Here is an 18,108-nt window from a genome sequence, read left to right as displayed (position 1 = left end):
AGAAGCCTTCTCTGGACCCCTTAGCAATGGACAGCTACAGGCCAATCTCCAATCTCCCTTGGTTGGGCAAGGTGATTGAGAGGGTGGTGGCTGACCAGCTCCAGGCAGTCTTGGAGGAAACTGATTATCTAGACCCATTTCAAACTGGCTTTAGAACGGGCTATGGAGTTGAGACAGCCTTGGTCGGCCTGATGGATGACCTTTACCGGGGAATCGACAGAGGGAGTGTGACTCTGCTGGTTCTTCTGGATCTCTCAGCGGCGTTCGATACCATCGACTATGGTATCCTTCTGGATCGCCTGGGGGAGTTGGGGATAGGGGGCACTGCCTTGCAGTGGTTCCGTTCCTATCTCTCGGGTAAATTCCAGATGGTGGAGTTTGGTGGCAGTTGCTCCTCAAAACGGGAGCTGTTATATGGAGTTCCTCAGGGCTCCATTCTGTCACCAATGCTTTTTAACATCTACATGAAACCGCTGGGTGAGGTCATCAGGAGGTTTGGTGCTGGGTGTTATCAGTATGCTAATGAGACCCAAATCTACTTCTCCTTTTCTTCCCCAGGAAATGGCACTCATTCTCTAAATGACTGCCTACAGGCAGTAATGGGCTGGATGAGGGAGAACAAATTGAAGCTGAATCCAGGCAAGACGGAGGTGCTCATTGTGGGGGCTCAGAATCTGACAGGTGAGTTAGATCTCCCTGTGCTGGATGGGGTTACACTCCCCCAGAAGGAGCAGGTGCGCAGCTTGGGAGTACTCCTGGACTCAGGCCTCACCCTGGTATCTCAGGTGGAGGCCATGGCTAGGAGTGCTTTCTATCAGCTTCGGCTGATTCGACAGCTGCGCCCATTCCTCAAAGAGGATGACCTCAAAACAGTGGTGCATCAGCTGGTAACCTCCTGGCTTGACTATTGCAACGCGCTCTACGTGGGGCTGCCTTTGTACATAGTCCGGAAACTTCAGTTAGTTCAGAATGCGGCAGCCAGATTGGTCTCTGGGGCAACCCGGAGAGACCATATGATGCCTGTTTCGAAACAGTTACAGTGGCTGCCAATATGTTTCCAGGCAAAATACAAAGTGCTGGTTATTACCTTTAAAGCCCTGAACGGCTTGGGTCCAAGATATCTTAGAGAGCGCCTTCTTTTACATGATCCCCACCGTACGTTAAGGTCATCTGGGGAGGTCTGTCTCCAGTTGTCACCGGTTCGTTTGGTGACGACTCAGAGGTGGGCCTTCTCTGTAGCTGCTCCTGGACTGTGGAATGCACTCCCAGCAGAAATTCGTAATCTTGATTCTTTACTGTCCTTCAAGAGAGCCCTTAAAACCTATCTGTTTGGCCTGGCCTTTCAGGGTTTTTAATCAGTTTTTAATTGTTTTAATGTTAACCTGGTTTCCAGGGTTTTAATTGTTTTGATAGTTTGTTTTTAAAGTTGTTTTAAATTGGTATTTATATTTGTATCTCTGTCTTAATTGTTTTTAATGTTTTCTGTTTTAATTGTAAACTGCCCTGAGCCATTTCGGAAGGGCGGTATAAAAATCAAATAAACAAACAAACAAACTAATAAATAAATAATCCCCAGCTAGAACTGGATAACAGATCTGTTAGTCTGATAAGATGCTTCTTTGCTTCCACTTGTTTTGCTTGTATATTTGTAAATAAATCAAATATTACAAAAATTTGACTAGTCTCCAATACTTTCTCCTTCCAAGGAAATTAAGCCCAGGTCATCCTGCCCCTGAAATTTCTTAGTATTCAGGAAAGTGGGGAACATGTAACAATATATTCTGTAGAGAATTTTGTACATTTTTGGAGGCAATTTTCATGATTGCAGATACATTTAGTTTAGCCTTCAAATTGTATATATACATGCAACAACAATGAGCATTACCTCAAAAGAAGCAATTAATAGTTGGTTCTTGGAAAAAGCAATCAGCAAACCTCTTTTCATTGTTTTCTGCCAGTCTCCAAACCAAAGCAAATGACTTAAAACAGCTGAACTAAAACCATTTATCATTAATCTGGGATCACACCATTATGAATCCTTTTATAGCATCACCTGTAGTTATCTTAGGGAAACCACCAGCTTCAAAAGTGGAATAACTGGCAAGACCTGAACAAAACACCACTTGAAAATCTAACTATTTAGTATGGCTGTTCACATGACCATTTGGGGGTGGATTGGAGGGAAGGAGCTCCTACTCTGTTAGAAGAACACAAGCAGCACTTTCATTGGGTCTGCAAACTAGGGATGTGCACAGAACTGGCCTGGAGGTCCTTTATGGGCCTCTGAACTGGTCTGAATGACTGGTGGTTCTGCTGGTTCGAAGGTGGGGGGTTGTCTTTAAGGGTGGAGGGGGTGCACTTACCCTCCCTCCACTTTCCCCCTGCCGGTGCTTGGTTTTTCCCCAAGTCCGTTGGGGTGGTAACGTAACTCCCTGCTGCCCCATTTCCCCCTTGACCGGAAGTACCCAGCACGCCTATGGCACACCCGCATGATGTGCCTGACGCACACAGGTGCATCGGGGACAGGGGCAACGGGGCGGCAGAGAGGTACGCTGCCACCCTGACGGACTTTCAGAAAAAATGAGCTCGGGTGGGGGAAAAGCGGAGGGAGGGGTAAGTGCACCCTCCCCCCTTAAAGCAACCCCCACCACCTTCGAACATCCCCCGCCCGGTTCCGTGCACATCCCTACCGCAAACCCAGGAAATAGGCAAGCAAGGCAACCACAGCATCCATTGTTGAAATCAGCAGCTGCAAGTCCCGACCCTCCATAAAAATCCCTCCAAAGGTACCTCTGCCTTCACTGTTGGGGTTTGTAATTATTTAGCAAAGTGCCAAAAGAAGCTGCCCACTCCAGTTACAGAGTAAAGTACTGAGCTTAGTTGTTGCAGTTATTTAAAGAACACGCATGGAGATTGTTGTACAATCTAAACTAAATAGATTTATTGATGAAGTACACTTATTTATTTATTTATTTATTCATTCATTCATTCGATTTCTATACTGCCCTTCCAAAAATGGCTCAGGGTGGTTGACCGGAAGTACCCAGCATGCCTATGGCACGCCTGCATGATGTGATAGGAAACGATCACGTCATGCAGACATGATATAGGAAAGAGCTTTTGAGATAGGAAAGACCTAGTCCTATCTATCAGCTACATAATGAATAGGTAGGGAGAGTGATATGTTTCCATCTACTCTCTAAGAGGAAAAGAAGAGGACTGACTCACTACAGGAAGTACTTGAGGAGTCAAGGCAGGGGTCATAGAGTAGAGGCAAGCAGGAACAGGTAAGGAGACCCTCACTAATTACCTCTACTCCCAGTGCCCCTAGTGGTCATTAGGATAGTTGGTGCAAAAGGTCGCTGCATTGGAACTCCATCTTCAACATTCCCAGCATGCTTTGTGACGCCAGCAGAATGGAAAAGCTTAATGACATCAGTGGCTGCCCTCTGGCCATGAAGGAGCAGGAGGTGGACCCAGTCTTTCTGAAGCTGCTCCAGCTGTAGGATAATAGAATGTGCCTTGAAGAGTGTCATGTCCATGGATTGTAATCCCTGTAGCCACAGCTCTCTGGTTTCTGTGCGGGAGGAGGGCAGGATAGAAGAGTTCTCATGACCGCAGAATCAAGACAGGAGGGCTGTCCTTTCCTCCACCCTCAGTTAAAAGCAGAGTAGAAAAGCTGGATTACCTTGTTTTGAGCAACCTGGGCTGAAGAGATTTGCGTGGGTTCCAATGATCATGCACACACCCTCGACGTTACTTGCAGTACATTAGGAAAACCACTGCAGACCTTTGTACCTGTTTAAGAAATCACAAGTCAGCAATCAAAACAACAACAAAAAGCTTAAGTTATATGTTGCAAGCCATTTTAATCATCACAGCTTTTTAGACTTGGCACTATTTTTGATAGAAACGCACCCAATCTTGGAACACTAGAAGCACAAAAGAACTTTTGGGTATATAGACATAGCTACCTAACATTCCTGGGTCTTAACCTGGAGGATAATATGCAAACATTTACCTACGTTTTTAAATCTTTTTATCTTTTTTTAACCTTTCTTGCACTTAAGTAGCAGATGTCACCTTCCTTAGCACACTCTCCATCCTCAGTATTCTTAGCACTGTCTCTTTTGTTCCTAGTGTCTAGTTTGAAATCCAGCTATGCCGACAAAGCAGAAACCTTTAACTAAATAATATCAATTCTAACTCAATTTTCTCGTCACTAGGGCTGTTCACAAAAACTTTGTAGGACATTCATCCTATCCAACTTTGGGAGCTGTGTGCACTCCAGATTTTCAATTGTGTGCAAGCAAACGAGGAGGAGGAGGGTGGAGTGATTATGTATGTGAGAGGGGCTGGGTAGGATGGCTTTTCCTGCCGTCTTGTTAAAATGCTGGGTACAAGAGCTCCCCACTCCTCCTACCTAGTTGTTTGCTCACATACAAAAAGTTGGGAGCATGCACAGCTTCTGAAACTGGGTAGGACACTTGTGCTGCCGTGTTTTTGGTGGTGTGAACAGCCCTACTAATTTATATGCATGTTTATCTGTGGCTGAATTATTCTCTCTTGATAGGGCACTCGTTTTTTATCTACCTGGAAGTTATATGCACATGGCTTCATGCTGCACGGTAAATGTTGAGTGGAGGCACTTCGAATCACACTCGTGGCATTGAGGGAAGCAGCCCCTCCCCTCTGCTCTTGGGTTTTATTTTGGTGCAAGTTTACATATTTTCCTTTGTGTTTTCCTTCTAGCCAATGGGTGGGGTGGGGAAAGAGAGTACTGAAGAGCTATATCTGCATTTGTAAAGAGAGTATCCTTCTTATCATACTAATGATTCTACTTCAGTGCCTCTCACTATTTGCTCCAGCATTTTCAGAAAAAACTTAAAACCAGCATTTTAAAAACCCGATAATACCTCAAGAAAAGCTAGAATTTGCAAGACAAAGCCCAATTTGTGTGTGGAGTGGGTGCAAGGATCTCGATGGGACTTTGGGGTAAGTTTGGCTGGTGTGTGAACAGACACACTCTCTTCTGAAGAAGCTTCGGGGTAGGAGCCCTGTCTGGAAAACCTCCTGGGTGCTTTCCAGATTAGCTGCCTAACAGCAGCAAAATGCTCCCGTTCAGGCAAATCGCATTTGAAACGTAAACAGTAGGGGGAGTAGTCTCGCAGAAACTAACAACCCCCCAAAACAGCAACTTTCTTAAGCCGGACATACGACGTCATAGCACTATATCGCAGCCATTAAATTTGAAACAAGACATTGGAAATCTGAATGGCAGCCTACTGTCAGTGTAGGGACTGCCAGGGGCGGAGCCACCATTGGGCCAATGGGTTCAAAGAATACGGGCCACTGACCAATCAGGGGCTGCGTCTCGCCTGCGGCCATGTTGGGGTGTGTGTTAAAACTACACTCCCATCCTGAACGTCTGATGTCAGGTGTGGGGGCGGGGTCAGTGGGGCCGCTGTGGCAGCCACACACAGGCCACTGATGGTCCCGCTCCGCCAGTGGGGACTGCAGTGTCACAACACAGGAAGTGTGGAAGCACACTTCAGAGATACGATGTGATCCCATTGCAGGGTCTAATCTGGAAAGCACCCTGGTGAGGCAGTAGGATAAAGACCCCCAAAGAAGACTCAGCTACAGAGTTTGAGACATAATGTTTTCCTGGTCATTATGGTAGGCCTTCCTTCCTTCCTTCCTTCCTTCCTTCCTTCCTTCCTTCCTTCCTTCCTTCTTTTGCTTTGTTAAATATTAAAAAAAAATACAAAAACACATTTCAAATTTCTTCATATGTATCACTACAAGGCCATCAATACGTTAAAAAAACAACTAATACAATCTCACATCTCTATAAATGTTTAAATATGCAAAGCTGAATTCATAATTCAGTACTATAATAATAATTACAATACTATATAATTAAGTACTATAATAAAATACTATAAATACCCTCTATAGAGCATATATTCTCTAATTTTAATAAATAAATTAATAATCATAAAGGCATAATCATAAAGGCATTCAAATCCATCAGATACTTACTGTTCTAATATTTAACAAAAGGCTGTTTCTATCTATTAAAATTTGATTCTGTTTATCTTCCATCTCTTTTTAATCATCTCAGTTGGTTTTAATAGTTGTGCAGTTTGTCATATGCCAGTGATCCAGTCTTTACATGTGGGCTGCTTAGCATTCTTCCCATTTCTGGCTATCTCTAGTTTCACTGTTGTGAGTAATTAAATATTAAAACCATATGCTTTGGGGGGACATGATCAATAATCCCTAACAGCATGACCTTGGGATTCATACTTCGGACATAATCTATCATCCTCTTTTTAACTTTCTGGATCTCACCCCAAAACTTCTGAATCAAAGGGTGTAGCCAGTATATATGTACAAATCCCACACACTGTGGTGTTGTTTTCTATTTCTTCCTCATTGCATTAACTCTGCTCTGCTCCGTGACCTCTGATTTAACTTCCTACAGTTCTGTGACATCATCTTCTAACTTCCCTTGCACTACATTTGGCGTTTCCCACATAGGGACACATTGACGTATTTTGTGCAGATAACTAATTTTATTGCCTTCCCAATGATGGGCTAAGCAACCATATGTACAGGTGAAACTCGGAAAATTAGAATATCGTGCAAAAGTCCATTAATTTCAGTAATGCAAATTAAAAGGTGAAACTGATATATGAGACAGATGCATTACATGCAAAGCGAGATAAGTCAAGCCTTAATTTGATATAATTGCGATGATCATGGCGTACAGCTCATGAAAACCCCAAATCCACAATCCCAGAAAATTAGAATATTACATGGAACCAAGAAGACAAGGATTGTAGAATAGAACAATATCAGACCTCTGAAAAGTATACAGTGTACTGTGCTTGATTGGCCAGCAAACTCGCCTGACCTGACCCCATAGAGAATCTATGGGGCATTGCCAAAAGAAGGATGAGAGACATGAGACCAAACAATGCAGAAGAGCTGAAGGCCGCTAATGAAGCATCCTGGTCTTCCATAACACCTCATCAGTGCCACAGGCTGATAGCATCCATGCCACGCTGCATTGAGGCAGTAATTGCTGCAAAAGGGGCCCAAACCAAGTACTGAATACATATGCATGCTTATACTTTTCAGAGGTCCGATATTGTTCTATTCTACAATGCTTGTCTTCTTGGTTCCATGTAATATTCTAATTTTCTGGGATTGTGGATTTGGGGTTCTCATGAGCTGTACGCCATGATCATCACAATTATAACAAATTAAGGCTTGACTTATCTCGCTTTGCATGTAATGTGTCTGTCTCATATATCAGTTTCACCTTTTAATTTGCATTACTGAAATTAATGGACTTTTGTACGATATTCTAATTTTCTGAGTTTCACCTGTATACTAGGTAAGATGTTTGGCTGTTGGCAGGTGATAACTCCTCACCACAGCAGCAAATGTTAATGGATAATTTATTAGAGATCCAAAAATATCTCTCCAAACTGGGCAACAAAATGGCAAATGCGGTTCAATGTAAGCCAGAGTAAAGTGATGCACATTGGGGCAAAAACCACCAACTTCACATATACGCTGATGGGATCTGAACTGTCGGTGACTGACCAGGAGAGAGATCTTGGGGTCGTAATAGACAGCTCATTGAAAGTGTCGTCTCAGTGCACGGCAGCTGTGTAAAAAGCTAATTCCATGCTAGGAATCATTAGGAGGGGGATTGAAAATAAAAATGCTAATATTATAATGCCCTTATACAAATCTATGGTGCAGCCACATCTGGAGTACTGTGTACAGTTTTGGTCACCGTATCTTAAAAAGGATATTGTGGAACTGGGAAAGGTGCAGAGGAGGGCAACCAAAATGATTTGGTTGAATGAAATGAAAATCAAAATGAATGAAATCAAAATCAAATGAAAGTGCCTGGAGCACCTTCTTTATGAGGCTAGGGTCATCTATGTGAGCCAGCGTGGTGTAGTGGTTAGAGTGCTGGACTAGGACCGGGGAGACCCGAGTTCAAATCCCCATTCAGCCATGAGACTTGCTGGGTGACTCTCTGGGCCAGTCACTTCTCTCTCAGCCTAACCTACTTTACAGGGTTGTTGTGAAAGAGAAACTTAAGTATGTAGTACACCGCTCTGGGCTCCTTGGAGGAAGAGTGGGATATAAATGTAATAAAAATAATAACAATAATAATAATAATTCACCTTGTAAAAGAGGTGCCTAAGGGAAGACATGATCGAAGTATATCAAATTATGCATGGAGTGGAGAGGGTAGACAGAGAGAAATTTTTCTCCCTCTCTCACAACACTGGAACCAAGGGTCACCCCATGAAACTGAAGGTCAGGAAATTTAGGACCGACAAGCAGAACTTTTTCACACAGTGCATGATTAATCTATGGAATTCTTTGCCATGGGATGTGGTGATGGCTACCAGCTTGGATGGCTTTAAAAGGGGCTTGGACAGATTCATGGAGAACAGGTCTGTCAATTACTACTAGTCTGATGGCTGTGGGCTATCTCCAGCCTCAGAGGCACGATGCCTCTCGATACCAGTTGCAGGGAAGCAACGGCAAGAGAGAGGGCATGCACATACCTCTTGCCTGGGGCTCCCCAGAGGCATCTGGTGGTCCATTGTGTGAGGCAGGATGCTGGACTAGATGGGCTTTGTGCCTGATCCAGCAGGGCTGTTCTTATGTTCTTATTTCTCTCACCATGTGCAGTAAGTACCACCACGAATAGTGAAATCCCATGAATACTTACCTGGAAGTAAGCTCTACTGAACACAATAAGACTTACTTCTTAATAAAGATGTATTGGCTCAGCTCTTGGTAATCAATACCTCCTCCTCCATGATTCAAGAAAATGAATTATGGCTAGTGTTTTGAGGGAGGGACAAAGTGGTGGAGCAGGGTTCCCTCTAACAGGGATTCCCATATGTTGTTGACTACAATTCCCAGAATCCCCAAGCCATTGCAGCTGGGGATTCTGGGAGTTGTAGTCAGCCACATCTGGGAATCCCCATTAGAGGGAAGACTGTGGTGGAGGGTAGCAGGCTTGGCTTCTCCACTCACTTTCTAAGGAAATTGCTACTGCCACCCCTTCTTTCTTACATTCCAATTATTATGGATATTTTTCTTTCTACTAGAATATTTAAGATGGTTTACAATAGTAAAATAACAAAATAACATTGCAATAACAAACAATAAGGGAGAAATGTCAAACTACTTAAACACATGAGAGCAGAACAGATTAAAACAACAGTAGCAGCAGTTTGAATCCTGATTAAATATAGCATTGTAAAATGCTATAACATTTTAACAGGTGTCATATCCACAGCCAAGTCAGGTCTGTTCTATAGATCAGGGATTCTCAATGTTGCATCCCCAGATGTTATTGGACTTCAACTCCCATAATCCCCAGCCCTAGTGGTCTTTGGTTGGGGATTATGGGAGTTGAAGACCACTGGGGCTGGGGATTATGGGAGTTGAAGTCCAATAACATCTGGGGACGCAACGCTGAGAATCTCTGCTATAGATCAGTTAGGGTGCTGACAGACAGGACCACTGTCATATCATTAGGAAACCATATTATAATTATTACTGTTACTGTTGTTGTTGTTAAAGTGGATTACATAGAAAGAAGAAGATGGTTCCCTGTCCCCAAAGGGCTCACAATTTAAAAAGAAACAAGACAGACACCAGCAACAGCCACTGGAGAGATGCTGTGCTGGGGATGGATAGGGCCAAAAGCTCTCCCCCTGCTAAATATAAGAGAATCACCCCTTTGAAAGGGGCCTTTTTGGCCAGTTAGCAGGGTGAATGAGGGGATTGTGTTTAGGTGGTCCACGAATTGCTCCGTGGGTCTTCTGATTCATTCATTCATTCATTCGATTTCTATACCGCCCATCCAAAAATGGCTCAGGGCGGTTTACACAGAGAAATAAATAGGCATCCTAAGCATCCTATTTCCTACCATGCTTTTTACTATGGAAGAATTTATAATAGTGTGATCCCAGATAAATAATAAGTGATTTTAGTTTAACTCTTGCAAGTCTTTTACCATAGGGAATGCAGGAATAAGTCTCCTTTTCCACACAGCATATTACAGTGGCAATATAAACAGGTGCTATAGCTCAATGGTAGAGCACATGCACTGTATGCAGAACGCCCAAGGTTTGATTCCTGGTACCTCTGACTAGGACTGGGAAAGACCCCTGCCTGAAACCCCAGGAGAACTGCTGCAGTGCAGACAATATTCAGTTAGATGGATCAGGGGTCTGTCTTGTTGTAAGGCAGCTTCTCCATACATTCAAATCTTTGTATGAATGGACAGAATTAGAAATTACTAAGCAGATGCATCCCAGTTTATTTTTTTATGTATGTATAAAGTGGATCATCAACAGGCCATGCTCAGCATCCACTTTATTGTCTGCTTTAAGCAGAACTTAGCTAGAAAGGAGAGCTCACCAGAGGTTAGCGCCAGAGCTAACTAAGGCTTATATTTTTATTTATTTATCTATCTAACTATCAAATTTGTACACCGCCCCAAACTTTCGTCTCTGGGCGGTTTACAATAGCATAAAACAAGTTAAAAACATGTACAAAAAACTTAAAACAATTTAACGATTTAAAAATAAACCAGAGATTAAACCCCCCAAAATTTAGGAAGCTGAGAAAGCTGGGGCGAAAAGATGGGTTTTCAGGTGTTTTCTGAAAATTGCCAGAGATGGGGAGGATCGTATCTCAGCAGGGAGCGCATTCCACAATCTCAGGGCAGCAACCGAGAAGGCCTGTCTCTGTGTAGCCACCAGATGAGTTGGCGGTAACTGGAGACGGACCTCCTCAGATGACCTCAATGGGCGGTGGGGCTCGTAGTGAATATAGTATATTCACTACGTATATAGCAAGGTTACAGTGGGCCCTGGTTCAAAGTGTGAAGATGGGTTTGGAGAGGCGGGAGGGCAAGCTGCCACCCACCTGGAGGCCCCACCCCAACCCCCAACCCCACTCCCTCAGGAGCCCAGGAACATATATCTCCCTTTTTCAGTTATAGCTACGCCTCTGGTCCCAGCACCAAGGACATGCCAGAAGCCACATTCCTTCCATTTTGGCCATTGTAAGGAAAGGCCTCAGCCAAGAATGGCAGTACCATGACCTGGTGCTACCTGGTAGCAAATTCCTGGAAGTGCGTTCATTCTTGGTTTACCACAGGCGTGGGTTGTCCGGGGGGGGGGCAGGCAAAGGGGCAGCTTCATCCCCCCACCCCCGCTTCGTGGCCAGATTAGATTTCTAATTGCATACAATATCTTCTCTATATATAATTCTCTTAGACGTACCCGTCGCTAATCCCATGCGTGGCAGTTCTCGCAAGAGTTTGTGAGCGAGGGGTGGGGGAGAAGAAAGCGACTGTGGAGAATATAAGGCAAACGGCAAGGCTGGCAGGCAGGGAGAGAAAGCGGCAGCCAGGCCGGCTGGTGGGGAGAGGGGGAGAGAAAGCGGCGGCCAGGCCAGCGTGAGAGAAAGAGAGAGGAGGCCAAGAACGAGGGAGAACTAGAGGCGCAGATGCTCTGCACCCAGGCCAGCTATTATATATATATATATATATATATATATATATATATATATATATATATATATACACTTTGTGTCCATCCCTGGAAAAATTCCTGAGCATACCAATGTACAGGCCCCTAAGGTCAGCAGCCTGTGACTGTTTGTGTTTGTATGTTCTTATTTGATTTTAATATTTTAATGTGATTTTCTGGAATTTTATTGTATTAGCTTTTGTAAGCTGCCCTGGGGTGTGTTTTTGAAAGGTGGTATATAAATTGATTTGAGGATACCATGGACAGATCAATCCAGAATTTTCACTCGAGGCACAAATGACAAGGCTCAAATCATACTTCGGACACATTATGCGAAGATCCAGCTCCCTTGAAAAGTCCATAATGCTGGGAAAAGTGGAAGGAAAGAGAAGAACAGGACGGCCAGCAGCAAGGTGGATGGATGAGCTTGATTATGACAGCAATGAATGCACCACTGACACTGAGATCCCTTAAAGGCCAAGTAGAAGACAGCTCATCCTGGAGAGAATCTATCTATGTGGTCGCTAGGAGTTGACACTGACTTGATGGCACTTAATCAATATAAATTGAACTATAAATAAATAAATAAATAAAGTTCTACCTATTTGCACTGTACACAGATTGTAGGAGTGTTGAATATTACAAGTGAATAAGACTACTATAAGCCACCTTGGGCATCTTAGATCAAAAGGCAGGGTGTACATTTTTTAAAATAAGTAGTTAGTAGTTGAGAGGAAGTTATAACACATGCAAAGCATGTATTTATTCATAACGTGAAGAACAAGAGTGCATCTGAGCATGTGCAGAATACTTCTCTCACATAGTCTCCTCCAACCCCTCGTCTCTCTCTGGAATTCTGACGACAACCTGCACACTCTCGTTTCCCCCGCTTGCTCCCACCTTTGCCTTACTAAGGCTCACAACAGCACACCTAATAGGGAAGCCTTCCCGCCTTCTGCGCATGCTCCTCGCTTTTCCTCACCGCCTCTTGTCTTCACTCATTCTCCCCGCACCCAGAGGACTCCTCCCACTTTCCACCTGAGTCCTGGCCACGCCCCCGCCATCGATGGGACCGCCATCGTATTAGGCAGGGCTGACGCTTGCGCCGCGTCGCGATAAACAGGGAAAGGCCTGGGCTCCTCCCACTTTACGGCGTAAACGTTTCATGGGCTTCCCTTCCTTAGTTTTTGGGCAGACGACGGCGATTTCCCTCTCCGGTGCGCCTGCGCGCTGGCATTACATCCGGGCACTGGGACAGGATGAATGCTCCTTTCCAAGATGGCGGCGGAGGGAGGAGGGAAGGAGATGAACGAGATTAAGACCCAGTTCACTACCCGGGAGGGGCTGTACAAGCTGCTGAGCCACTCGGAGTACAGCCGGCCCAACCGGGTGCCCTTCAACTCGCAGGGCTCCAACCCCGTCCGCGTCTCCTTCGTCAACGTCAACGACCAGAGCGGCAACGGCGACCGGCTCTGCTTCAATGTGGGCCGGGAGCTCTACTTCTACATCTACAAGGGAGTCCGCAAGGTAACGCGCCGGGCAGGGGCGGGCGGCGTTTGGCAGGGCTGCGGCCGTGGGGTGGGGGGGCCCGAGGGGCGCTCGCGGCGGACGGTTGGTCAGGAATGACGGGTGCTCGGCTCCTTGGCTGGGTTCACCTGGGGAGGAGGCGGATGCTTGCCTTGGTGTGGCAGCTTCAGGCACTCAGGAGTTGTCAACAAGGCGTTTCCTCAGGCTTCTGTGGTAAGGGTCCTTCACCTGGTGGCTCTTTCTTTATTGAGTGGGGAAAGCGGGGAGAGAGAGTTTTATGTGGCTCCTTCAGTGCATTGGGGAGGGTGGAGTTCTATTCAACTCAATGGCGCAGGCTGTTCGGACTCTATGGGAATGCATCCTGGGTCGGGGTGGGAGACAGGTGTATGAGTAGACATACACCCCCGCCAGGAACGTTTCAGTGTAATCGACCCTGTCAGAAGGGACCACAAATAATCTCTGTCAAGTGCTTGTGGACTGGAAACTAAATATCTGAAAGTTGCTTGCAGCTGCTGCTTATGCTGTTGGGAGAAGAAAGATAAGGGAGAGTGAATGGAGCTTTTAATCTTCTGGTGATGGTGTGTGTGTTACAAAGAATACTGTTGGCTAAAATTGCTTTGGCAAACCTTGATTTCCGGGGTGTGTGTAAACTTTGTTAAAGGGAAAAGAGAATATTTGTCCTTTGCAATCTGACCCTACTAGAGTTCATAGGGTAAAAGAGATTGGGTATATATTCATCAGTTTTCTGCTGCAAGATGAGGATTGTGTCTTGTGACAACATAACTTCTTGCTGTTGAAGGTGGCAACATATTGTTTGACTTTTCCTGGAAGGAGTGGGTATCTTGCTATGGAAAGTGAGAAGGTACAGTACTGTGGTAAGAGGAAGGTTTTATCTTGGTTGAGGCACTTTTTGGAAAAAACAAGGAGGCTCTTTAATACAAGTATGCTTATGTGAAATAGTGTGAAAGGGTTGGGAGAGCTGTCTCTGATTCAGATAATATGTAATTGCTATTCAACCTGCTTGCTAATATAGTTTAGAAATTCTGCACTTCTGTGTGTTTTAATCAGATATTCATCAATCTGGTTGGCTTAATGTCATTTTAATCAATATGAGCATAACAGACTTGGGCTCTACTAAATTAAATTGAAATGCATGTTTCTTACTTAGTAGATAATGTGATGGATAAACTTTGTCAGAAAAATATGGAAAGGGATAATTGGCTGAGAAGCAGTGAGTAATGACTAACCTAGAAAACCCAATTTAGGAAGACTCCCATATGTGAAGTAAAGCACAAATCTTGTAAATGTATTCTGGCATAAGCCATTTACTTAACAAGAAGAGTTCACTGTTGGAACTAAATAAGAAGTTTGCTCACTAAAATTTAAACTTAGTGGCTTTTAAAAAGAATTTTAGCATCTTAACTGTCTAAAGTTCATAGTGTGTTATGATTCTTCTGCATGAGTCACTGTGCTCTCATACTTAAAATAAAACATCTGCTCATCTTTTTAACTGTCAAAGAATATATTACATTGAGATGTGGCTTTTAAAAAGAATATTTACAGTCAAGCGCCACTCCCATATGGAGCAAACTTAAAATATGGCTACTTTGTGTGTCACTAAGAACTTCTGTGGCAACTATCTCACCTGTAGAAAACAGTAAAAGGAAAAACTGTGTGGAAGTAGGACACAGATCTTGAAGTGTCATCTTGCAACCAGTAAATAGCTACCACAATGCAACCAGTATTTTTCATTTGGTTTCTTATAGCAATTGTTCAGCATCTCCAATGAAAGGGATCATTTTTAAACTGAATGAAAGAGTAAGTACTATTGAGAAACTTACAACTATATCTGAAAGGTACTGTTGAAGACTTTTAAAGGCAGCATAGAAGTCGGCTAGTGCTTGAATATTCTGGCTACTGACTTCTGTAAGTTAAAATGTATTTGAATTGAAAATTGTATTTTAGTTGGTGGCACTCAGACATATAAATAGGCACACAACTGTGGTGAGTAAGAATTGATGCCAAGCAATGAAGTTTTTGTAAAGTGAGTGAGAATTGGTTCTTTACTCTCCCTGTATCCCAACTCCTCCAAGACTGTCTGTTGGCCAGAGATTGGTATGCATTGGCAGGTATGTTACTAAACATGTTGGTGGCTTAATCACTTTTGGGGACACTTGCAGGGCTGTTGTACCTGACAGTTGATGATCTTCTGTAAGTCTGGAAATTGTGTTCCTAAGCAGGGATGTAAAACATTGCATGATTAACAAGTACTAATCTTACCATTATAGTGCAGTAAATATTTACTGAGGTCATCGTTTATTAGTTGGTAATGGGAATAGGGGGCATTAGCCAGTAGTGCTGTACCTCCTTCCTAATTGTGGAGGATAAGCTGAGCTGGGCCCTGCCTAGTGTAAGCCCTAGCTGTCCCTGCTTTGGCCTTACCAAGATCTGGCTCCTGTCTGGGCTAGCCCTGAATCACCTGCTTAACCCTGCCATTGTCAGTAGTGTTGGACAGTGAAAAGGGAGAATAAAGTAGACACACAACTCAAAAATGATGATGTGACTTGCCTGCTCAAGGTCAGTATGAGGAAAGTGGGTTGGAGCCTCCTTTCATCTACATTCTATCTAATTGGAGTTATGAACTTGTTTGCAATTAAATGGCTAGCAATATAACTGTAATAGTTTAAATGAGTACTTTAAAAAAATATTTACATCCTTGTTAGGTAGAGTAACTTTCAAAAGAGCATGAGAGAGATGGTGTTTGCTAGCCAGGTCAAGTAATAGCAGAATGCTAGGCAGTTCTTAAAAGAGACGTTTATACTAAACCATTGTGATTTCTTTAAAGATGTTTGTGTCAAAGCAAAAAACGTGAAACATTAATGTAATTTCGGAAAACTCGGTTTCATGGGAATGTTTGGTTCCTGTGAAAGTTATTCTAAGAAAATATTAAACAAACTGTAGCATTTGTACAGCGCTTTTTGAGTATACAGAGCACTTCCAAGCATTATCTTGATGTAATCCTTACAAGTAATTCTTATAAGTAAGACTTAACCCCATATTGCATCTGGGGAGCTAAGATGGTGAGATTTCCCCAAGATCATCTGGTTGAATTCATGGCAGAAGTGAGATTCAGACCAGAGAAGTCTTGAATTGCAGCAATAACTCCTGTGTTACAGCCACTGTTTTGAGCTAGTATATTGTTGCTGAAGCTACATGGTCAGTTTCTGAAATTGTATTTTATCTTCATCTTTGTTACTTTAAGGCCAGTTCCCACATAAATTGGTTTTAAAATGCTGTTGACTTCAGCAGTTACTTAGTTTCAAGCACTTGCCTGCCAAGATCTATTCTTCTTTAAGCTGGTTCTGAGTTACCAGCTTATATTTGGTAGGCTTTGACCATGAATGATCTCACTTAGCTTGGCCATGTTTGAAAATCACACTGATTATGTGAGATGTATATCATTTCCCTAAATACTAAAGCTGGCTCTGCTAAATCAGGCCCAAGGTCCAAGGCTCATCTAGTCCAGTGTCCTGTTTCACACAGCTGAGGGCATGCCCTCTCTCCTACTGTTACTGCCCTGCAACTGGTATTCAAAGGCATCATTCCAATCTCTGAGGCTCAATTACTAAGAGCTACTTCTAATTTCATAGCATTTTCTGAACCAAATTAATACAACTTTATTAATATCCATAATCAATACACACCACAGAACAAAAGGGACAAGGACAAGTCCCTGTCCCAAGACATTACAACTTAAAATATTTATAGTGTGAATATAACATGAAAGGCTGCTTGAAGCATGCTCAAGAGCTTGCTTGCATGCATCCAGTGGAATTTTCCCCTTTGAACAGCAAACCACCCTGGTTATTATAAACTGCTCTTGAAAATCAAGGAGTTTCTAAAGCAGTATGTGATAAGCATGGTGGTTTGCTATTCAAAGGGAAAGGCAAAAATTCTGCTGGATGCTTGCAAGCCCTGAGCATGTGTAAAGTAGTTCTTGTATTCATATTGTAAACATAAATTGTAAGTTCCTTCGATCAGGGACTTGTGCCTTTGGAAAGTACTATGCATGTTGGTGCTGTATAAAAGGTAACCCTTTCCATTTTTCAAAGGTTTTCTATAAGGCATAAAAGATAGGTAGGAAAGTTCAAGGAATTTGTGAAACCCAAGCCCAAATCCCCCTTGAGTGCAATTTGTGGTTCTTTGGACCCAGCTACCTTTTTAATTGTTCTTACGGATCAGCTTAGGCTAGTAAATGCTTATCCTTTTGTTTATGAAAGAATTATATTTGCAGTGAGCAACATGCATGGCTGAGTCAAGCTCTCATTAAATTCCTAGGGTTCAAGAGTTGTCAGTGTGTTTTTAAAATACTCTAGTATTTGCTGGTAAGAACTGTAGATGAGAGTCGAATAGAGTGAAGCCAGAAGGGGAGCACTTCAATCTTTTCCTAACCTATCTATCCTTAATCTGAAATGCTGCTCTGACCTCTTTGGAAGAAAGCTGTAACAAAATTAATGTAAACAAAGGTCGGGTAACTGATTACAGGCTCAAGGATACAAATTTTATAGTTGTTCTCCCAGTGGTAGACATTGGCATCACAGGACACGTTAATACATCCTCTGTTAAAGGCCTTGTGTTCATCAAATATGTGAAAATTGTACTTGGCTTTTGTTAATGTATTTAAACCATGCCTGCATAGTTTAGATTTACCATATTATCATTGGTGGCAAGCAGTCTTCATTCACTGCTAGCTTATTGTGTGAGGTATGGATCTTCTCGGTTACAGATCTCTTTTGGTAGATTAGTAATACCTGGGCACTCCTGTGAAACTCTCTGTACTTCCTGAGTGGTTTAAAAAGCATAGGACTTCCTGTACCTTTTTAATACATATATGAGGTGGATACTAGTCTAATCCATGCTGATGACTGAAGAGAATCATCATTTCAAATAAATTATTGTAGGTATGTTCTGTGTATTGGTTTTA

At 43.2% G+C, this 18,108-nt stretch overlaps 1 protein-coding gene and 1 long non-coding RNA gene across 7 annotated transcripts in view; one reads left to right on the top strand and one right to left on the bottom strand.

Moving 5' to 3' along the window:
• Positions 1-3,002: 3,002 nt before the first annotated feature.
• LOC128347178 (uncharacterized) lies at positions 3,003-12,858 on the bottom strand. Of its 2 annotated transcripts, none has more exons than XR_008317420.1 (3): positions 12,529-12,858; positions 3,689-3,798; positions 3,003-3,577 (listed from the first exon to the last, which is right to left on the bottom strand). It is a non-coding gene; the product is annotated as an uncharacterized LOC128347178 (long non-coding RNA). The 2 variants fall into 2 exon arrangements; XR_008317423.1 differs by having other exon boundaries at positions 12,580-12,858.
• A 2-nt stretch (positions 12,859-12,860) lies between these two features.
• Positions 12,861-18,108, top strand: part of WDR20 (WD repeat domain 20) — a 68,520-nt gene continuing 63,272 nt past the window's right edge. For 3 of the 5 annotated variants that reach the window (XR_008317400.1, XR_008317403.1, XM_053301253.1), the window contains exon 1: positions 12,861-13,124. Coding sequence is in view for 1 of the 5 variants with exons in the window: in XM_053301253.1 (XP_053157228.1) it covers positions 12,861-13,124 (264 nt within the window). In the remaining 4 variants the exon portion in view is untranslated. Of the gene's footprint in view, positions 13,125-13,210; positions 13,338-14,923; positions 14,943-18,108 lie in introns of those variants that run through there. The other 2 variants (XM_053301278.1, XM_053301267.1) reach the window with 2 other exon arrangements.

This window comes from Hemicordylus capensis, chromosome 1 (genome assembly GCF_027244095.1).
Source record: "Hemicordylus capensis ecotype Gifberg chromosome 1, rHemCap1.1.pri, whole genome shotgun sequence".
In the NCBI taxonomy this organism is placed as follows: Eukaryota; Metazoa; Chordata; class Lepidosauria; order Squamata; family Cordylidae; genus Hemicordylus; species Hemicordylus capensis.
Note: the sequence above shows the minus strand (reverse complement) of the source record. Positions and strands in the feature narration are given on the sequence as shown.